Here is a 23,217-nt window from a genome sequence, read left to right on the forward strand (position 1 = left end):
CCAATCAGGAGTCTGCGTTGTCACGGTCATCTGCACTTCAAAGAGAGTGAGAAAGTAGACAAAAACAGTGATGTATTTTTACAGACAGCAGCAACACCACCTTCATCATCAGATTAATCTGCAATAATCGGTGTCCTGTGAGGATAATTTGGTTCTAGTTCACTGGCTGTCTGATCTGATAAATGTTTCAAGCAGAGCACCCTGTTGTTCTGTACATGAGGTTAGGCACACACGTTTCACATGTGCGCCATGAAGAAGAAGTGCAGCTGCCAGTGCAGACACATGCACAGATAAGGTCCTGGTTCTGGCCAATGATTTTGTTTTTGTTTTTGTTTTTTTGTTTTAATATATGACCTTAGTTCATGTCACTGGGAAGACTGGTCTGTAGTTTTCTGCAGGGAAGGAGGAAGGACAGAAGGGAGGGTGGGTGCAAGGCAGGGAGGAGTGCTGGAGGAGAGGAGGAGGGATGGAGGGAGGAACAGTCTGAAGAGCCAGAGTGAAGTTTGAGTAGCTGCAGATAGACAGAGAGCAGCAGAGAGAGCAAGACAGATTGGGAAACTGATCCGAGTTCGGGCTGTTAAATTGAGGGAAATTTTAAATTCTCTGAAATTTTACAGAGATGTTTGTAAGACTTTTGGGCATTTAATTTTTGCCCAGATATTAGACTTTTGGGGCCTATTTTTCTATAGTTTGGGATTTTTATTTATTTTTTGCCAGTATTTAGATGATTAATGTCTACTTCACCTCTCAAGATTTTTAGACTGTAGGAGTAGTGTTTTATCTGTGTGTGTGTGTGTTTGTGTGTGTGATATAGTAAACCATGGAGCTGGAGCATTTAGGCGGCGGGGGGGTTAAACCCGAGAGGGATAGCAGTCGTCTCTACAAGATAGCTCTGGCCATGTGTGTGTTACTCTGCGCCGCTCTGCTTCTTGCTCTCATACTAGGTAAGTCCACCCCAAACACACACATATATTTATATATGCACACATTTTCCTTATCCTACATTATAATTAGTTAGGAATCCAACATATGAGAATGTATGCATGGTGTCCTCAGATTATAGTACATGCAGACTGTAAATAACACATGACCATGCGAGTGGGAGCAAAGGTCTTTGTGGAGGTCTCGCGGGTAACTTGTGTAGAACTATTTTAGGTTCATGTAAGGTTTCATACACGCCCACTTGCACACGCACAACTTTGTGCTCTTCGTAATGCACAGTGGGACACAAATCGGGACACTAGTGGAACAGAAAAGAATGTGTTTTTCACAGCTCTTCCTGCAGAGTGTAGTATTTTTTAGCAGGGACATGTGTAACGGTTTGCAAGTTATTTATTTACATCAATTTAAGCTGGTGCTGTAAAAGATGGTAGGTGCTGGTAGGTGTGCTAAACCAGTAATTTGCATGCTTTAGATTAGATCTCACACATATCCACATAACACTGCAATAAAGGGGGCAAAAAGGAGTAAGATGAGTTTAAACAAATATATTTAACACCTGTCGCTTGCATGGGAATATATAAAATATAATTAAAAAGACAATAAAGCGTGGGTAAACATGGGTTGACTATGAGGGCTGTTATTTTGATGGATCCCCATGGATTAACACAATCCTAGAGCTGGAGAGCTTCTTTGACTGTTCTTTTATTCTAGGAGTAGGTTTAATCCATGTCTGGGGACTGTGTAAGAGCGCTGTATGCACTCTTAGCTGGACTTTTCCATATGTTTCCTCCTGACTACGTTCACACTGCAGGTCTTAACCTCTTAAATGCTCAAGGTTAACCGCTCAATTCCGATTTTTTGATCAAATCCGATTTTTTTGTCTGCTTGTTCACACTACAAATAAAATGTGACAGCAAACGCGCTCTAGTGTGAACCCTCAAAGTGGCCCACATGCGCAAAAGACGACGTCACACACAACATCACACACAACGCGCTCTGTTTAGACCCAGAGCAAACAGTATTGTTTGACTGATGGCCTTAATATAAAGACTTGTTTCGGATTTTACGTTTCCCAATTTTGCTTTAAGTTATAAAGTTACTTTGTTATTTACAAATGGCCTAATAATTATCCTTATTGCTGTTTTAGAGAAGAGCGGTGCTTCAAAGGATAGTTGGAAATTTCTGTCAGAATCTGCAGATTATACAGTACAAATAAAATGTTCACGTTTCTCCAACGTAGTCTTCCCAACAGTTTCACTGGATGGCCAGGAAGCGTTCGCGATGTCTTCTCCGGTGCTGATAATTGCCGTCTGTCTTGTGTCAGTGATGTAAAAGACGGATTTAATGACATGACCATTCAAACAGCAGTCGCTTTCTAAAACATCAGATATGTATAGGATTCAGTACCACATATGAAAGTGACCCAGATCGGATTTGAAAATATCAGATTTGTGCCGTTCACACTGTCATACCATGATCAGATATGGGTCGTATAGGGTCAAAAAAGTCTGATTTGATGCGCTTTCACCTGCAGTGTGAATGTAGCCAAATTGTTTGTTCTCCAATTCATTATTATTTATTCATTTTTTATTTCTGTTGAAACAATGCAGTCAGTTCCCTCTGCACAGAACATGTGGACCTTCTTTCTCAACAGTAAGATTAGTTAGGGGAGAGCGGGGTAAGTTGTCACACTCTTCACACTGACTAACTTTTACTGAGCACCATACATCACAACATAATAAATGTTTCACCAAATGAAAGAAGGAAGTCTCGGGCACATATGATGTATTGATTACATTTTCATATCTTATCTCATTACGGAGTTGTAGACTGTTGAATGGAGAATGTGCACTTGTGACAATTTGCCCCATCGGCAGGTAAGTTGTCACACTAGATTATCTTAAAATATGAACACAAATACTTAATTATGATTATTGATTTTAATTGTTAAATTCAAACCAAAACTGGAAATTTGAACAATTATGCCAAGAGAATTTGGAAAAAAACAATTATTTCAATCCAATACACATTTTAATCAAAACATTAAGTAGAAAGAAAACTTTAGTTTGAACTTTAAACTCAAATGTTCTCTGGCTTGCACATAAATCCATCATAACTGAATGGAATGCTGCAAATAACTAGCTTTACTTAACATGTTTATCCTCTGAACAAAACAGATGCCTTATTTCTGATTAATCAGACTCGACTTCATAGTCACAATTCTGGCACACATAAATTGCCTGGCCTGAGGTGCAAGCATCATGGGCCCATTTGTTGCATTTTACGCATTTTACCCAGGTCTCTTTTGGACGACTGTTTGAAAATGGCTCCACACAGACAAGGCAGAAGCACTCTTCATCATCTGATGATGACTCTTGAATTATTTTTCTTCTTTTAGCTGCGTTGTTCTTCATAGGTCCAGATGTTTTCCCCCCTCGCGTCCCTCTCTTTTGAAACAGCTTTTTGCTAGATTCAGCCTTATTCTTTTCTTTTTCTAGTTGCTGCTTCACTGGCGTGTCGGTTAGAATTGCTGATTTGTGTCGTTTTCTTCCTTTGCTGGATGGTTTTCGGCGGCCAGCTTTTGGATATGGCTGGATGTCCTCTGGAGTTGGTAGTCCGCTGTCAGTAATTGCAGTGCGGTAATTTATGTCAAAATCCTTTGCTGTACTTGTGATTGATTTGTTCTGCATCTTTACCTGCCTGACTGCCTTTAACATAATGTCAGGTGGTGTTCTGCCACGCTCTGTCTTTCGTTGATAATTTCGAACCATCTTACTTTCTTCCTTCCTTCCTTAATTCCTGCCTCTCCTTCCTTTCTTCAAAAACCTTATTACAAATACAAATGAATTACAATATCACAATTATTTGGAGCATTTATTTGTACTGGGGCAAGTTGTCACATGTGACGACTTGCCCCAAAGTTAATGAGACAACTTGCCCCAAACTGACATTTATGCTAATTTTGGCTAAATGTCAGGGTTAGCTCAACATAGCACATCAGCTGAAGTATCAAAAGACACGTTAATGTCTCCTCTATTTTGTGTAAAATAATAATCTGTAACATCTATACCTAACAAAGTTGTACTGAAGAAAATTTAAAGTGATTTATTTTTCCTTTTAGGTCAAAAAAATAAAAAAGATGTGCTCACCTCAGATTAGAGCAGTCTTGACCACATGTGAACAGGAGGTTGACTATAGAAGAAGAAGTCACACAAAGTGGCTATTTCATTTTTGAGATAGAGCCTCTAGTGTTGGAGTTATGAACAGTGTGACAACTTACCCGTGTGACAACTTACCCCGCTCTCCCCTACTACTCATAATAAAAAAAAAATAGATTTTTATATGTATTATATTATATGCATTTCTATAATGGTCAAATTCTCAATTTTTGCTCAAAAGAAACAGTTTGGAGAATAAGAACATGCTCACTCTGATATTTAGAAATATTAGAAGTGGGCAAAAATACTGGGCAGCTGTAGCTCAGGAGGTAAAATGGGTGGCCTACTAATTAGACAGTAAGTGGATTGATCCTCGGATCCTCAAAGTACCTTTCCGCAAGATATTTAACCTCAAGATGCCCCCAATGCACCTACTGGAGTGTGAGTGTGTGACTGTTAAAAGCACTTAGGCATGATGTGTGCGCTACATCAGCCCATTTACCAAATAGCTAGCTTGCTTTTGTCTGGAGTGAACAAATATGTCTATCTGCTGTTTGAAAGTTGTGGTTTTTACATTGTAGGAAATATTGCAGCATGGCTCCAGAGGAACTTTAAAGAGAGCCTGATTAGCTATATGCTCATTTTTTCCCAGTCTTTCTGCTATGCTCATAGTTTGGATTGGCATCACTCATGTGCAACTCTGCCTTCAAGATTTTGAGGAGAACATTTGAGTAATGTGAGTGTTGCATGGCTGTGAGGATGCTGTAGCAGGGAGGGGTGCGAGAGTAAGTATTGTTTTTTTTTTTTTTAGTTGTTGAGGGAAGGCAGAATTCTTGTGGTTTCATTGAAGTGTAATTACATTACGAGCCCATGTATGCAGTCCCACACACCCACACTAATAGAACCCCCCCCTTCCCCATCCATGTGAATGACCACACACAGGAATGCTGCTTTGATTTTTTTTTTCCAGATATTTTTAATGAGTTTAAAGAGTGTGAGTCTTAAATGTGTGCTTGTGTATCTGCATGTTTGTGTTGGTGGCTTGTTTGGTATCTCAGTAATGGACATAAGTTTGGTTTTAGCAGTGACACTGGAGCCTCAGTCGCGAGTGTGTGTGCGTGTTTAAACCCCTGTGTATGGGCTTCTGGGTGAGAGAGCGCCTTGTTGAGTTTGTTCCAGGCCAAGCAGTTCATGCAGGGTTGAAGCTGTTCTGAAAGTGGCCACAACTCTCAACAAGCAGCTCTAACTAGGCAACAAGGCTGGTGGACCTCAGAGGTCAGACATTGCGGCACAGCACCGTAACGCTCCACTCATCCGTTCACAATGGGGATTTGGTTTCTAAATCTGTCCACGGATCCACATCACATAACAGCGGTTTCTGCCAGGAGGTTGGAAAGGCAGGTTTTTGCTCACCTTCTATGAAGGGAAGTGAATGGGTAAACCTCCAGTTACAATGCAAGTAGCTTAAACAATGGTGTGCCTATTCTGTTTGTTTTGTGGTGTTTTGATTGCCTTTCGCAAAAGCGAGCGAGTAATGTCACACTTATTGCATCTTTCAAGAGTGTGGCAAGCATGACTATTTACTCTGTCTGAGCGCTCTGCAGCTGTATCAGCTTTACTTGTTTATCTCGGTTTGACCCTTTTTCCTAAAGAGTGGATAGTAGAAATGTCCTCGACTACATCCTTCTCCAATAAGTACTGTCATTTTGGGGTAATTATTGCATAATCACTGGTGGGGGAGTATTCAGAGGCTGAAATATATGTAATAATGCTTCAGTATAGTAGTGCAGTGTTCCAAGGTGGAAGTCATGCAGTCAAAGTTTTACAGCCCCCGTAGGGAGGGGTAGACTGTATGTTTATACGGTTGAGAATATAGTAATTTTCTTTCTGTTGAGTTCATTTTCTAGAGCATTTTTTATGATATATATCATTACAACAAAGAGCATGAAAAGTCAAGTTTGCACAATATTTTCAAACTTATACATTTGCTAATAATTCATCCTTGCATTCAGGATATCTTGTGAGATGAGGCAGAATTTCAAAGAGACATTTATGCATCAAATACACAATAACAATAACTGTTTGAGTCAAAGTTGATTTTTTGACCCTAGAACTGGTTTTGCTCAAGGTGCGGCCTTGTGAAAGTCTCAACTTCCCCCAATCTGATGCAGAGCTGAACTTGTTCGACGTTTGTGCGCATGTCTTCAGTTCTCAAACTTCACCAGCAACTCTTTTCCTCTTCCTCAGTGTCTCAAAAATCCAGTCAGGAGGAGTTCTGTCTGACCCCAGAATGCATTGAAGCAGGTGAGAAGAGGCGCTAAACGGTCCATCTTGTACGTTTAGCGGGTTACATATGGACTGTCTTAATTGTGACCTAAGTACCTTATGCTTAAATGTCATTGATGGAGGTGGGTTTTTTTTTTTTTATCTCTGTAGCGGGGTCTATTCTAAGTAAAATGGATCAATCTGTAAACCCCTGCGAGGATTTTTATGCTTTCTCTTGTGGTGGGTGGCTGAAGGAGAACCCAATTCCTGAAGATTCATCCTCTTACGGCATCTACCCCTGGCTTAGGCAGCATGTTGACATCCAACTTAAAGGTTTGAGAATAAATTCCTCATCGATGTCCTAATAAGCATTTTGGTTTTCTTACAAAGTTTCAGAAGTTTGGAATAATGAAGTATAGATGTAAAATGCACGTACTGAATGTAAATGTATTTCCTTTAAGCTAAATTCTTGGCTGCAGACTGCTCTGAATAGTTTTCAATTTTTTTCTACTTTTGGGATATTGCTGCAGTTTTCTTTATATGGTCGTCTGGTACAGACAGAGCACACACAGAGCTGCTCGGCATTCAGGAAGTTAGCCAGTCAGCAAAAAGTGCTCTTTTAGGGAGAGGTAGCTTAGCAAGACAGGACCTATAATGGCTTATTTCAGACAGAAGATAACAATAAGATCCAGTATAATAATAAATGAAAATATTGGAATTACAAAACAGAAAAGGAATAGTGCTAGATATTCAATTCAGTGCAATTTTATTTATATAGCACCAAACAACAACATTTGCCTCAAGGTGCTTTATATTGTGCCTTGAAAACAGGTGACTCCCTGTGAGCAAGCGCTTGGTGAAAGTGAGAGGGAAAAACAGCCTTTTAACAGGAAGAAACATCTGGCAGAAGTAGACAATGATGCAACCTTTTTCCTTAATAGGAATTTCATTAAAGGTCATGAACAAGGTTAAGTGTTTCCATTCACTGGACTCTTACTTTCAGAGTACGCTACTGAAATAGCATAGTGCTCCAACAACACTGCAAAGCTCACATCAAATTTAAAAAAAGGAGATCAATACAGCAAGCATGTCATCATTTTAAATGGTAAATGGTGGTTTACCATCATTTTAATCCATACATTCTTTTTTTTCAATTCTACATTAAACATCAGCCATTATGCATCCTGACTATATGGCTAAGTGTGTTATCCTAGTGACGGGTAATGTATCCCTGAGCGGTTAGCCTCTAGCAGAGATGATGACTGGGCATTAGAGGTTTCTTTGAATGATGACTCCAATTTGCTCCATCAGAATTACTGCAAGCTCCTTCTGACCCTGACGAACTTGAAGCAGTGACCAAAGCTAAGAGCCTGTACCGCTCCTGTTTGAATGAAAGTAAGTCACAACACAGACGTTTGCTCTGTGGATTTGTGCGGATTTTGTTTATATGAGACCCTCAAAATTCAAACCCTACAATTAAATGTCCTTACAAAGTCAATCATTTACACAAAGACACAGTGACTCTGAAAACAAATAAGGTAGGATGAGCTTTTATTGATCCACACGACAGATCTGGGGTAATGGAAAAGCAATAAGAAACATGGGTGCAGCACAAAGCTAAAAAAATAGCCACATGAGCTGTAAAAAGAGTACAAAAAAAATCAATAAAGTTGTGTATACCATTTGTTGTGTGTCTGTGTACAAAGCTCTATTGGAGGAGCTGGATGCCAGACCAATGCTGAGAACACTTAAACAGCCAGAGTTTCGGTGGCCTGTTGTGGGTGACGGGCGCGGTGGGGAATATCAGTGGTCAGAGAGTCAGTGGAGCCTCCTGAAGACGCTGGCAGCGATGAGGAATCAGCACAGTAAGAGCGTCCTGATTCGCCTGTACGTCTCCCCTGATGACAAAAACTCCTCTCACTACATTATCAAGGTCAGACATTTTTCCTTCATAGCCCATCACATAACTCCACTGTAAAGCACATTTTTATAGTATTGCACTTGCATTGTTGGATTCAAGAACTTGGAGAAATAGAAGTCCATTTCATCTCACTATCAAATTACATTAATCCCATTTTTTTAGTTGCTTGTACTGAAGTACAAAATCCACAATCCCATACACTGTATATAAAAGATGGACATCTAAAAAGAAAGAAAGAAAAGAAATCGAACGAGGCAAAAAGAAGCCTTCTTTATAGAATCCATGAGTTAAGGACAACATGACTCTGTTTATCTGTCATAAACTCATCTTTTCCCAATTATACTCTACGATCACAGTTGGTACTAAAGTTATACAGATGTTTATTTTTTAAGTTATAGTCCTGTTTAGTCCTTGTGGTTGGAAAGTGTCTACTATGTGTCAATTTCTCAGTTAGATCCACCCTGCAAAGTTGGCAACGGCCAAAACAATTTCTGTAAACCAGTTTGTAAGGTCAGTGTTATATCCATCTTTTATATACAGCATTTGGTTCCAATTTTGTAGAAGGACTTAAAGTTTAGGTTTAGAAATTTTCATTGTTAAAAACTGTGGGACCAGACGGGAAAGTGAGACCAGACAGGATAAGTACCTTTTCAACAAAGAAAATTAAAAAATAATGCTGTTATTCATTTTTGTTTACTTCATTTTTGTAATAATCAATAATCGTGTGCTCAATCAAAAGGCACAAAAACAGTTCAAATGGGCCAATCATTTTTATTTTATTTTATAAGAATGATGTGTACATGCACAGGCTATTCTTATTAAAAGAAATCTCCCTGTGCCAAATTATGACATTGAAAAGTGAATAAGAGCAATATTTTTGAACATACAACCAGAATTTAAAAGCTAATCAGTCATGCGAACAGATCCAAGTTTCAAAGCCAGGTGAGTTATTATGTATCTAGCTTAGCTTCACTAGAATATAATGTATCTGAAACCTCTTGGAACTGTTTTGAAAGACAGCAGTGTAAAAAGCAGCAGAGGCTAACCAGCACTTTCTGTCTTTATGTAGCTCGATCAGGCATCCTTGTCTCTGCCTTCCAGGGAAGACTACATCACCAACACCTCCTCTGCCCAGGCGGTGAGTTTCCACTTTGCCATTTTTCCATCTTACCTTTTAACCAAAACTTTCCGTCCTGGATGAGTGGTAGCAAAAAAGACTTTTCTTCGGAACAAGAGTTTCTATTCAGACTCAATACGTCCCCCTCTGTGTTTTCCTTTAAAAAAAAGATTTCTTCCTCACCTCAGTCACAGAGTTCTCACTCAAAAGGGATTGTAAAGACCTCATAAAGCACCTTTAGAAGCTATAAATTTAAATGGAATTGAAGATATCAAATAAGGCTTTTTATAATCTCTATAACTGTGAATTCCTTCTTATAACTTCAAATCTAAACATTTATGAGTGAAGACCTGTTCAAGCCTTTGAATTTAGAGTAGTTCAAGATATTCATGCAAAACTTAAAATAGCAGAAATGTAATTTAAGGATAACAAAATCTTTTTGAATAAAACCGCTCTTGTATCACTTTCTTTTTTTAATTGTTTCTAATTGTTTCTTTTTTGTACTGATCTGGCTTTAAATATTTCTGAACCACTGATAAATGGATACATTTACATTTATATATATTAGCATATAATGCAAAAAACCTCTTTTGAGCCGAAACATTCTTATTAATAGTTTATCTGATCTGCTAACTTTAACACACAAATATTTAAACTTTCTAATGCTTTATAAACATCATCAGCGAGCAACACAGATTGGATTCCCTTTTTCAGTCACCATGAAGCTATTTGTGAACATAAATGTCCCTTTAAACCACTGAAGATTTTTCTGCTGCTGTGTGTCTCTCCCTCAAAAAAGGTAATAATAAAAAAATACGTTTCACTGAATACTGATACAGTAGCACAAGGGTATGTGAGTGCAGATGCAGGCGCTTGATTGATGTCTGATGATGCCTGATAGCTCAGAGCAATGAAAGAATGAAGTCTCTCTGTCTCTCTCTCCAGTATCGTGCGGCGCTGCTCAGTTTGATGGTGGATGTGGCCGTCATGCTGGGCGCCCCAGAGAAAGACGCTCTGACCCAGATGGAAAAGGCTCTCGCCTTTGAGACCAAAGTGGCTCATGTAAGGACGTCATGTCAGATAAATATAATCCCGCTTAATGTATGAAAATTATTAAATAGGTCTCTGTAGCTCCAAAGCTAATTAAAACTCTACATTATTCTCTGTGAAATATGGCGGCTGATTCATCAGCTTCGCCAACAGTATAACAGGAAATCGTTTTTTGGACAAATTTAGGATCAGTCATGCTGATGACAATTGCTCTCTGTGTCTGCAGATCCTGATTCCCTATGAAAACCGCACCAGCGAGAGCATGTACCACAAATACACGCTCTCTCGACTGCAGCGCTCAATACCTCAGGTACTTTAAAACAATGCAGAAAAACCGCCAGAGAGAAATCAACCTTAGCATCAGTTGAGACCGGTTCAAAACCAAGTTGTACACGATGTCCTTGTCCGGTTTTTCCTGAGAAGTCTTCCTACCAAGCAGGGCTTTCTTCAATAGTACCAAACATTCCTGTTTTTTTGTGGACTGTTTTGTTTCCAAGGTCAGAAGAAAGATCAGTACCGCTCTGATGGTGAATTTGTAGCTACTGAGAGCAGAAACTCAATCAGCAAGTCAAGGAAACTGCTTTTATTGGATTTGTCTGAAATGTAACTACAAGCTTCATGATATGTTTAACCTCTATACAAACCGAATTAGAAACGAGGACTGCTGATATTTTGTATTTACCTGTGCACAAAAATGTAGTTCACAAAAGTTGAAGTTGAACTCTGAAATTGAAAAAATACAATGCGTGCAGGTGTTGCGATGCACAGAAACTGAAGTAGCTGGCTTGGTGAATATACTACATATTTCTATATAGTGTTAAAGACCTTTCGTGCTCTTTCTCCCTTTCTCTCTATTGCTGTAGTTCGATTGGCTTAATTTCGTAAAAACTGTGGTGGAGTCTAAAGGTGACCCGGATCGATCCATCTCCTCCTCTGAGCCTGTCATCGTCAGAGTTCCACAGTACTTCAAGGAACTTATGAAGCTCATCGAGGCCACCGATCCCCGGTACAGACTCCCTTTCTATCGTGGTGCCTTGTTGACACAATAGCTTAAAGACACTCTTCATACACACCCTATTAATAAATACAATTGTTTGGTCCCAATGCGAGCTAAATAGTGTAGAAAACTGCCTCGGGCAGTTTACGTGCATCAGCAATGCAGATGCAAAATCTGCAAGCAATAGGCAATAAAAGGGTGCAAAAGCTACATAGCCTCAGAGTTCAGATGCTTGGCTTAATGGCAGGATGGCTTTAAAGAAAGAGCAGCTAAAACAGTGAGGGGCGCAGTAGGCTCTGTAAAAGAAAAATAAGGATTATTATGTAGTGTATATCAGGCAAAGCTACTCTCGTAGTGTCAAAAAATTGAAGAATTGGCACCTGAGATAAACATTCAACTCCCCTATAAACTCAACCCAGTCCTCATAAGGGACAGATATAATGTAAACACACAGGCACAGACATGAGCCCACACTGGGGCTCGAGGGCACCTGTCGCTCAGTACAAGTATTTTACAGTGTATAATGAGATTACATGTAGGAATTGAATTAATGTCCCCGTGTCTCTCGCTCTCCAGGACGGTAGCGAACTACGTCCAGTGGAGGACAGTCTTTTCCCGGATAACCGCTCTGAGCCGTCGTTTCCTCTACAGATACCTTGACTACGCTCGGGTCGGTACACAAATCTATGTCCATATATGATCAATTTTGAATGTTTTGAAAACAACTGTATTTTAGAAAAGCTTAAGAAATGCAATATTTTGAATGTTAACATTTAGCGTGCTAACCGAGGCCCGTTAAATCTCAGATGTAGCTCTTGGGTTTTTCACAGTTTCTCAGAGCAAAAGTCTGACCTCGGGGTGAATTTATTAGGACATTCACTCCTTGGAAGTCTGGCTGCTATCTTGAATGTCTTCCACTTGTGAATAATCTTTCTCACTGCAGAATGATAGACTTTAAATTGTTTGAAAATAACCTTATAACCCTTCCCAGATTGGCTGGCACCAACAGTTGCTTCTCTGAGATCATTTCTGATGTACTTGCTCCTTGGCTAACACCATTGTGCTAACACACTAAAATCTTCCAGACATACAAAACTGCCAAAAATCTCTGCTTTTATAAAGGTGCTCAAACTTGCTGATGATTAGTTAATTGGGTGCATTTCATTAGCAGCGGCAGCTGCTCATAATTCTCTTAACGTACACTTTTTTTCCCTTTTTAAATGTTTTACACCTAAACCTAAATAACTACACTTGAAGGTTTCTCAGCTTTTCTCAATCTCTGTTTTTAGGTCGCAAAATTCTTGTCACAGTACTTAGTGAGTTGGGGAAAGATTTTCTAATTTTACCAGTTGGTAGCTTCAAATGTTTTAAACAAATCATCCCCCCTCCCCGACTAAAGTGACTCAGCGTGAGGTCTTAAACACTCTCGTTAATGGAAACTTGTCAGTGGAAGTTGTTTTTTTGGAGCGATGTCACCTTGAATTTCCGTCTCTCTCGCCCCCATTAGGTAACCACAGGAACCACCTCTCTGACCCCGCGCTGGGATAAGTGTGTTAACTACGTGGAGAACTCACTTGTTTATGCCACCGGCCGGCTTTTTGTCAACACACACTTCCAGGAGGACAAGAAACACCTGGTGTGTGTGTTCCCATCATATCCTAAATCCTGGCTCAGCTGTTTGAGTTTTCTGTAGCTGTGTAACAGATGAGTGCTGAGCTGTGATGTCTGCATCACTGTAGGTGTGTGTGTCTGTGTTTAGATGGCAATGATGCTGGGCCTTTTTGCATTTTTTATAAACAGCCTCACTTTGCTATAAGTGAGAACGTTCTAGGTTTGCGTCTGAAAATCTGAACATTTAAACTTCTGTTTCATACTTGATTTGTTTCTTAGATGGAGGAGCTGATCGACGGCATCCGCTGGGCGTTCATCGACATGCTGGAGAAGGAGAATGACTGGATGGATGATTTAACCAAGAAGCGAGCTGTGGAAAAGGCACAGTTTATTCCATCTTTTCTAATCTAAACTGTAAACACCACCTGGGTCTGGGTGCAGTTCCCCCCTCCAGGGGCGGGGGCACCTAGACCCGGTTTGTAGAGTACGCTTGGGGAGTGTGATCGTGTGTACAACGTCTCTTTATGTCTGTCTCCACGTTGGTTGAGTGTGGAGTAAGTGCATATGAGAGCATGAGGGTGGGAATGGATGTTTGTATCTGTGTGTGCCTGTATGTCTGTGTCTATATGTCAGGTTGGGTGTCAGGCGCCACCTCTCTGGGGACATCTCAGGCCCTCCAAGGTTTGGAGGCCTATCTCCCCCTACCACCACTTCCCCTGCCAGTGGCGGACCCCCTCAGACATCGGTGCGTTGGTGGTTCTTTGTGTCCGGGGATGGGCGTCCAGGTACACACCGGCTCACTCCTTGGCGGCCGCTTATCGGGGCCTGGAGCCTGGGGCTCGCTCGGGCCACTTCGGAGGTGGGGTGCCCCCGGCCTCTCGGCCTGGGGCTCGGTCACTCAGGCGCAGCTGGCTGCCGGCGGAGCTCACGGGCGCGTCACTGCAACTCCCCCTGGCTTCTGCTCCGCGGCTGCTGAGTGAGCCCTCATCTGGGACTCTCCTCAGCTCTTTCTGGGACAGTGGTGCGGCTGCCCCTCTGTTGGTCTTCCTTGGTCTCTTGTGTTCTGGGGGCCTCTGGATGTCTGGAGTTTTGATCTCCTCCACACCTGCTTCACGCCCTGGAGGACGGGGCTGTGGCCCCCCCACACCCTCTAGCAGATTATTACATGAAGGAACCTTTTAAAAAAACAAAAAACAAGCGCGTCCATGCTCACAGGTGTACACACGGGTGATCACACCCACAAACTACACCCTTTTTGGCTCCTACCTCAAAGCACACTGTGTTCTGTTGATCTTATGTGCTGCACAATAATGTTTAACATTTAGTATTTACTGTCATATTCCCATATATCATTGTGATGTTGTTACTCTTGTTCTCTTCTGCTTGCTTTCTTTTTTCTTTCTCAGCAGGTGATCCAGGTGATTGATATATGCATTTTTTTTTCTCTGCCCGTTCTGTTGGTTTTTGTCTTTTGCCCTTCTCCCCCGTCCCTCTTCTCAGCTGTTTCTCTTTCCCTCTTTCTTTCTCCCCTTCTTTCCCCCAGTCAAGTCTGTCCCGTATTCAGTAAGTGAAAATAAAATAAACAATAAAAGGTGAATCAAATGGACCATTACGGCAAGGCTGGGATGGTCAGTTTGGTAAAGTAAATCCGTTGGGCATCTTTCTTTGCCTTTAGACAACAATTCTGATGGCAAAAGAGCCAAACGGGACAGGCCAAAAAAAAAACAAAAAAAAAAAACAAAAAAAAAAACTGTAATATTAAAAAATATTTGGATTGGTGATGTGAATTTCAAACTGTTTAATCCAAAACTGGCCCAACAAATTGAATGAAATACAGCAGTGCATTAAATAGTGAAAACAACACCCTCTCTGAACAGCTGTGTTAGTCACATCTAACCGTTAAAACAAAGTCTGACCTTACTGTAGTTGCAGCAGCTGGAAACAGCTGCCAAGCTAGAACAGATACCATTGTTCTATCGGTTCGGGAAATCTGTTAGTATTTACTGGCACCACTAAAGAATATTTATACGCAAAAAAGAAGAAGTCCTTTACTCAACAACCCAACAACAGTGTCTCTTACGTGATCCACCATAATCCTTATTTATCTTATAGTCAGCCTTGGTGAGGTTCTTAGGCATAAGTCATACGGGCCAGAGACCCGTGGACAATCCCCTGGCAATACCATAGAAAAATGACTATTGCCTGAGCAGTTGGCAAGTGGTTGAAGGAGGTGGTTGATAGTCACTAGGTGAAACTTGTCACAAAGAGATATATGATGTTCAATATTTTTTATTTTTACCACTTAACGAGCAGTTGGTAAGTCTTTGTGGACAAGTCAGCATCTTCCCTACAGGCAACAGCATTGATTTGTTAGTGCCCAAAGCAGTTACAAGGATGTTTTTGGTGCTGCACACTCTTTGTGACTGATTTCACCTTGCGACTCAAACCACTCACCAGTCAGTCAAGGAATACAAATTTCCCCTAGTGACCAGTGCTTTCCGGGGGGTTGCTTCCTGCTCAAAAGCCTTTGTTAGTGATGCTTTAATCCATCCTTTTATCTCTTCCCTCTTAGAAGCCACGTCTCCTTTTATTAACTTTTAACTTTCTTCTACTTGACTGCCCCCAACCAAACTGTGGTTCGGGGCCTTTTATGCTGTGACCATAAAAGGATATCTTCTCTTGCTGACATCAAACTGAGTGAAAAAAGAGTGTTTAGAGCAGCGTGAGCTTTTGGCTGACAGGGATTGTCACATTCTCATTGATTGCAATTTTCATGTGTTCTCACTGGAACTGCAATGATTGAGAGAAAATACATTATCTTAGGTTTTCATAAAGTCAGACTCAAATGTGTCCAGGATCTTATTGCTAACACAATTGTTTTCAGCTCCACTCACTGTTAAAATGTTTTTGATGCCTCTCAGCTTGAACCGAGCTATTTATCATTCACCAGCTTTGCTCAAGCTACAATACTGAAACCATTTAAAGAAATTGGGTCCACTTTATGGCAAGCATATAGACCTTCATAATTAAAAAGGATTTTGCTGTAGGGGCCCGGCAATGTTTCTGTGAAGACACTTTAGCCTATGACTCTCACAGTGCTCTCTTTTTATTACTTTAATATCATTTAAACTTACTCATTCAAACTTATATTTGCACTCACTGCCAATTAAGTTTGACTGAGAGTCTGACACACCTTTTTATGTTTAATTTAGATTTTATTTAAATTCTCTTATCTCTCTCTATAGGCACATGCAGTCCTGGCTAAGGTTGGCTACCCAGAATTTATTTTGAATGACACCTACCTCAATGAAGATTTGAAGCAGGTCTGTTTAAATTAGCACAGCACCAGCATCATGTTCCTGCAATGTTTTTTTCCCTTTTCATTCTGAAAATGGAGGAATGTTGCTATTTAGAAGTAATGTGTAATGTGTTTGTGTCTGCTTCAGCTAGAGTTAAAAGAGAATGACTACTATGGCAACGTGATGCAGACACTGAAGTTCATCGCTCAATCCGATCTCTCCTGGCTACGAAAGCGCGTCCCACGCACAGAGTGAGTGGCAAGTGTGAATACTTAATTAGGCACTGTGACATCATCCGTTTGATAAGGAGATACATGTTGACATTAGGTCCGTCCTAAAGTATATGCAGCTTTACTGCTTTTTGACTCTAATGGGCATTATAATATATAAAATAGACATGGTGATGTATTAAATGAGACTTGAAATTAGGGATACAGCAACAGGAGTCGCCCCCTGTTGGCCACTGGAAAGAAGGAGGCACTTCCTTTCTTGCCTTTCTTGAAGCTCCAGCGATCGTTTATAATCAGGCTATGGTTTTATGTCCTTATTAATGCCTAATGTGTGTTTGTGTTTCAGGTGGTTTACAAACCCAACAACCGTGAACGCCTTCTATAGTTCATCCACAAATCAAATCAGTAAGATATACATTCATTACATTTTGTTTTTTTTAATCACTCAGTTAAGTCCTTACCAGACAGATCAAAGCACCAATTCTGGGATTTCCATTTTTGTTAGCAAACATAAGATTGAAAAGCCTTGACCTTATGCAGTAAAATATCCTGTTTGGAAAGAACTAAAGATACACAAAAAGAAAAATTATTTTTGGTCTTCTTGTTTAGGATTTCCTGCTGGAGAGCTTCAAAAACCCTTTTTCTGGGGAAAAGAGTATCCAAGGTGAGTCATCCCACCCAAGAGCTGACTTTATTTTAAAAGAAAAACCTCCTATTAGAGAACCACAGCCTGGGCAGCATTATTGTTCTCAACAGATCTATAAACTGTCCTATATTAAACATTGGCTTGACAGCTTGATTTTATTTTGTAAAGCAATTTCCCACAGCACAGTAACATTTGTCCATGCTTCTTCTTCTTTTTTTTTTTTTTTTTTTACCATATCTGAGACTGGATGACAAGCTATGTAACAATCTGCCCAGCTGGAATGGTGCTGGCTTCCAAAGCTTCTATTGCTTTCTTTTTATTGTGTTCTTTCCTCTTCCTGGTGTGTTGTTCTCTGAGTGATACTTTACATCATTAAACTAAAAGTTACTGAATGAAGAAAGTAGCTCATTAACTGCCTGCTAGCTGTCAGTTTTAATACTCTTTAGCTTGGCCGCTAATAGAAAAATAACTGCACACAGTTTATGTATGATAGGATCCAGTGGTGTGTGACGACTTTTACAAAAGCTCAAGCAGAGACAATGACAAACAAAAAGAAATTATCTTCCACTGTTTAACAAGACAAATTGTTGTTTCAGACTATGAAACAACCGTTTCATGATTTAGTGTTGCATGTTATGCATCTTGCAGCACTCTGTGTGGTCATCTTCCCCTTTGTGCACTTCTTGCTGGCTGAAGAATTATTAAATGTTATTACTTTTATAGTTATCATAAAAAAAATATTTGCTCTTAGGTGACAATGATCTGTGCCGGAGGAACATTTAAGAACATTTAGTAGAAGTAATAACACACTTTATATGCCACACTGTACATAAAGCTGTAGTATTGTTATGTAAATTTGATTGGTAAAAAGCAATATTACTGCTGTTTATGTTTGAGGTTGGTTTAAATATTTAAATATATTCTACTTGGTACTCAATTATATACTTGTAATTGTTCTAAAGGACCATTATAGCTAAATTAAAAGGCCTGTGCACTGTCAAGATCTACAGGAAGATTCAAATTATTAATGAAGAAATAAGGTAGCGTATTAAACAAAACAGCTGTCTAAAGATGATACACTCAGTATAGACAGCTCTCGTGCATGCTAATCTGAAAGTATTGGTGAAGTCTGCAACTGTTAACTGTGTTCAGAGCCTTGAACGCAGAGCCAGCAGCAACTTGTTTAGCATTGCTAGTCTCCCTCAGTCTCCCATCAAAAACCAGAGGTTTATCCACAATGCACATTCCAATGGAATCATAGTCAAGCAGAGTCAAATGTGCTTCCAAAGACAGAGGCTGCAGCCTCAAGATGTCAATCATTTAAAGAATGGATACAGTGAAACCAGAATAATTATGACAGAATTCTGTTTGAGATGTCTGTGTTTAGACTTCATTGAACAGGCACTGCTTGCATACTTCCCCTGATCGAGCACCACTGATAGAATCTAATCCTCTCTTGAAATTCCACAAGACGTTGACTTGTGCCACACTAAAATCTGTGTTGTTTTCCTTCAATTTACAGATCTTTAAGTTACGGTGCCATCGGGGTAATAGTTGGACATGAGCTAACGCACGGCTTTGACAATAACGGTAAATAATGTTTGCTAATAATGATTTCAAAATATAACATTTGCGATTGAATAATAATGAATTATGTGGTCTGAACAGGTCGCAAGTATGACAAAAATGGCAATCTTGAACAGTGGTGGAGCAACTCGTCCATAGAGGCCTTCAATGAGAAGACCCAGTGTATGATTAACCAGTATAATGGTTATCACTGGAAGGAGGCGGGCCTAAATGTAAGGAAGCAGTCTGAATGTGCAAAAATTTATTTAAAAAAAGAAGAAAAAACTGCAGATGTAGTTTAAACCACTTTTCTAAGAAACTGTCTAAAAAATGCCTGTGTATAACTGGATAATTATCAAAGTCAAGAAATAACTGAAGACTGTTGTTCAGTTCAGATGTTTCTGATGCATTACTGCCTTTGTTACTCTTTTGTAAATGTTTTGCCCTGCAGGTGCGGGGTAAGAGGACCCTGGCAGAAAACATAGCAGACAATGGAGGAATAAGAGAAGCATTCAGGGTATGATCTATGATTTAAGAAATGGTTTTCTACAGGAGCTGTCTACTTCGGACATTGTGAGCTATTGTTTTTAAAAAAAAAATTCCTAATCCTAAAGGAATTTGTTCCCTTAGCAAAAATGATGAAGAAGAATTAACGACGTCATGTAAAGCAATCCAGATGAGAGAATGTTTATTTCACTGTTCTTGTGTAGGCGTACAGGCGGTGGGTGGATGAGAGAAGAGGTGGTGTGGAGGAGCCTCTGCTGCCTGGAGTTGCACTGAACAACAACCAACTGTTCTTCTTGAGCTATGCACATGTAAAGACACTTTTGCACACTGTTTTTCACTACGCTCTAAATGCAGTTTTTCTGCCAGTGTGTGTTAGATCTGAAGACCTTCAGTTGATTTGCAGGTCTGCATAGTAAAGTGATGATAGACAGGTAATATTTGGGCATTTTCCTATGGGAAATATAATGTTTGGGCACTTTAACATAATGGTTGAATATAAACCAAACCATATAAACCATTAAAGTGGATTACATAAAAATAGTATATACATTAAAATTGTACTTCAGTGAAGTACTTGAGTAAATGTACTCAGTAACCTTCTATAGCTGGTTCTATCCATGCTGGAGAATCCAATTGTATTTCCCATGGCCCCCTTGTGGACACATCCCTGATGTCCTTCATTTCTTAACTACAGTTTTATGCAAATTTAAAGAGTCGGTTCTTGTAATTCCTAAAAGTGTCAGTAGGAGGCAATGTTGCTCCTCTCACGCTGTCATTTACTGAAACAAATGTAAAATATAGTTGAACATATCTATTTCTAATGCTATCAAAACCATAGAGATGAGAAAGGTTTGAAAATCTATCACAGGGCTTTCATGCTGTGTTCCACATCTTGGGTACTGCTCTTGTTGAGCTGTTAGAGTTATTTGTTCCCCTTTCATGCTGTCTAGCCAAACAGGATGTCATCGTGTTTTACTGTTTCCATGTGTGGAACATGTCTGGCTACTCAGAATTATTGCATTTATAGAAGCATGCATGTGTGATTTTGCATTCAAATGCATTCCTGTCTGTGGAAATAATGAAATGGAATGGCCTCAAATGGAATGCTAGACAGAAGTTTTCCTTTCGGATTTTTATTGTAATATTGCATGCAGTGGCACATGTTAAGTCAGAAACTTCTGAATACGCATACGTAATTTTGAGTATCTAGCAAAGCATTTAATCGGTGTGTTTGTAATGCGCAGGTGAGATGTAACACATACAGACCAGAAGCGGCCAGGGAGCAGATCCAAAGTGGAGCTCACAGTCCACCAAAATACAGGTGAAGCCCGCACACAGACACACACATGGACACACATAGCAAGAACCCCTCCAACCTGACCTTTATCGTCACTCATGTCCTGCAGAGTTATTGGAGCGATGAGTAACTACGAGGAATTTCGGAAAGCATTCAAGTGTTCCGAGTCGTCGATTATGAACAGAGGAGCACAATCCTGCCGGGTGTGGTAACCTTCGACCTCAGCGTGATATCCCTGAAAAGGCTGATAATGCTGGATTTATCCAACATAGTTTACATTGTAAGGGAACAACATTAAAATGAAGTAGAGTTGTTCTCACTGAAACACACTAATACATACACAGCGTTTGGGTTAGTGTGGATCTTTGACCTGAAACCACTTTCAATTGGCTAACAAGAAAAATTTAACTTTTTACAGTCATCTTTCTTCCTTATGTCACATAAATTAAGGTTGAAGATTCTTATAAAGGACCACAGTTACAGGGTTGGAGACAAACATGTTTTTGTGACATTACAACAACACAGCTATATGTGCTGTACATGCAGCTAAATAAAAGCACTGCATTTACATGAACTGCATTTCTTCTGAGAATTTATGTAATGTAAATGTACAACGATGAGAACTTTTCTACTGATTACAAAAATATATCCCAGGTTGTTTTTTGTGACTGTAGGATACAGATATATCAGCTCAGCTCGCATTTATTTGTCAGCAGCCCAAATTCTGAACACTGTACACCAAAGATTAGCTCTTTAAGTAAAGTTATGTTACTTAATATTATTTTATTTTGAAAACCAGTATTATAGAAGCAAAGTGATCTTAATGTAACATCTAGCAAACTAGATCAGGTACTTTGTCTGTGAGTTGGAATTTGAGTGTGTGTGAGTGTGTGTGTGGGCCCAGATTTTCCTTTGACAGTCTTGCCTTCTGTTTTGCTTTGTTTCAATCTTGTGTCAGACATTTATATTCATTGCGCTGCAGTTCAGCCCGAGGCAAATGAACTTACAGAATTACAAGCACTCAAACTGCAGCATGCGTTCTCATTTGTCTTTGTGTCTCCGTCAGTGGACTGTACCGCTCAGGTGCATTCACACCACAAAATGATGTTTCTTGGGAATAACAGGAATACTGTATGATGCATAGTTTAAATATTTCGTCAGAAAATGGGAAAGAAGTATCTGTTGTAATGATTTGGCTGTGATTTGTTGACTTTGTATCAGCCTGCTGGTCTTTTTCTTTATTTAGCATTTTGTTTTTAATAAAGAAATCTGTAGTGAAATTACACTTATCATTCTAGAATTAAATCTACCGATTAAAATCATGAAACAAATATTAATTATTTGAGTTTTTAAAATTTCTGTAAAACTTTTTTTTACTGTTACTGCCAAACAGTAGTGCTAATGTTTGATTCTGTGCCAATTATACAGCTGTTGAGACCTGTTGGTAATCCTCCCTGCCAACAACTGGTTAGTAGGGAAAAACTGGTATTTCTGATCTGGAGAACAGTTGATGGCGGTCTCTACACTGTAAAAAATGTAAATAAAGAACAAACAAACAAACAAAACAAAGAATGTGCTGTTAATTTTCTGCCAGTACATTGTCTGTTTTTTCTTTGTTTCTTTGTTTGTTTATGTAAACTACAAATGGTAAAACAAAGAATGACTAAATTCCTAATAAATTTTCGTACTTTAAAATAGTACATTGTGCTGTATTTTTACAGATTTTTTTTAAAGTGTCTATTAAATTGGTTAGAAAGGGAGTGCTACACACACAAAAAAAAACTGTTTTTCATAGGATCAGGACTAAAAGAAAAAAATATGATACTTAATTCAAAATAATATAAAACTGGATTAACTTGTAAATAACATCAATTTGAAATTTGTGATCAATGGGCAAGCCCTAGTCCTGTAACTTTACTGTCAGTATTTTAGTAGTACGATATCGACTGTAGAAATGATTAGATTGAAACCAGTGTATATCATTACAGGTCTTTGTCTTCCTTTTTTCATTATTATTATTATGTCTTCTGTTTTTCTTCGAATGTTTTTGTAAGTTAATATGTGACAAACTTTTCATTGTAATTATAAATTTGTATGTCGTCATAATGGTCCACTGATTCTGGTCTTCAGTTTTGTTTTGTTTTTTAGGTTCCAATAAAACTTCTGAGACATTACACTGTACCTCCAATTTTGCCGTGATTGATAAGAAGAGACAAAAAAAATATGTGTGCGAACAAGAGAGAGAGCCAGAGTGATGTAGTGAGCAGTGGGTGGAGGGTGCTGATGGATGGTGGACAAAAGACATAAAGAGATTGAAAGCATGTCCATTTATTGATTTTCCTCCGGACTCGCTATTACACACACTTACACCACATCACATCCCATTCATTTATGTCAACAGTTCCCATGGCAACTTGTTCTGTGTTACAGGAGGTGCTGTGTAGTCTTGTGGTATCCAGCAGGGGGTAACATTAATGCTTTGTATCTGTGGCAACACCAGCGGCAGTCTCATCAATTCACACCAATTAGAAAAACAGTCCACTGCTCCAGTCTGTCTCTTAGTGTGTGTGTATGTATGTGCATGTGTGTGTGTGCTGGGAGGTGTTTAGAT

General features: G+C 39.5%; 1 protein-coding gene across 1 annotated transcript; it reads left to right on the forward strand.

Annotated features, from left to right (window-relative positions):
* The first annotated feature begins 498 nt into the window (after positions 1-498).
* Positions 499-22,780, forward strand: phex (phosphate regulating endopeptidase homolog, X-linked). Its single transcript, XM_004551833.4, has 22 exons — positions 499-944; positions 6,348-6,404; positions 6,537-6,698; positions 7,677-7,760; positions 8,072-8,298; positions 9,356-9,424; positions 10,349-10,465; positions 10,680-10,763; positions 11,317-11,459; positions 12,027-12,120; positions 12,958-13,086; positions 13,341-13,442; positions 16,307-16,384; positions 16,508-16,611; positions 16,937-16,995; positions 17,200-17,254; positions 18,759-18,826; positions 18,905-19,035; positions 19,254-19,319; positions 19,513-19,617; positions 20,554-20,630; positions 20,716-22,780. The coding sequence occupies exons 1-22, from the start codon at positions 821-823 to the stop codon at positions 20,816-20,818; spliced, it is 2,238 nt and encodes a 745-aa protein (XP_004551890.3). The 5' UTR covers positions 499-820; the 3' UTR covers positions 20,819-22,780.
* Positions 22,781-23,217: the final 437 nt, after the last annotated feature.

Source organism: Maylandia zebra, linkage group LG9 (genome assembly GCF_041146795.1).
Source record: "Maylandia zebra isolate NMK-2024a linkage group LG9, Mzebra_GT3a, whole genome shotgun sequence".
NCBI lineage: Eukaryota > Metazoa > Chordata > Actinopteri > Cichliformes > Cichlidae > Maylandia > Maylandia zebra.

Coding starts and splice junctions, on each gene's coding strand:
- phex (XM_004551833.4), top strand. CDS start 821: ATGGAGCTGGAGCATTTAGGCGGCGGGGGGGTTAAACCCGAGAGGGAT. Junction 6,405..6,536: donor CCCAGAATGCATTGAAGCAG/GTGAGAAGAGGC, acceptor TTATCTCTGTAG/CGGGGTCTATTCTAAGTAAA. Junction 16,996..17,199: donor TTCATCCACAAATCAAATCA/GTAAGATATACA, acceptor CTTCTTGTTTAG/GATTTCCTGCTGGAGAGCTT.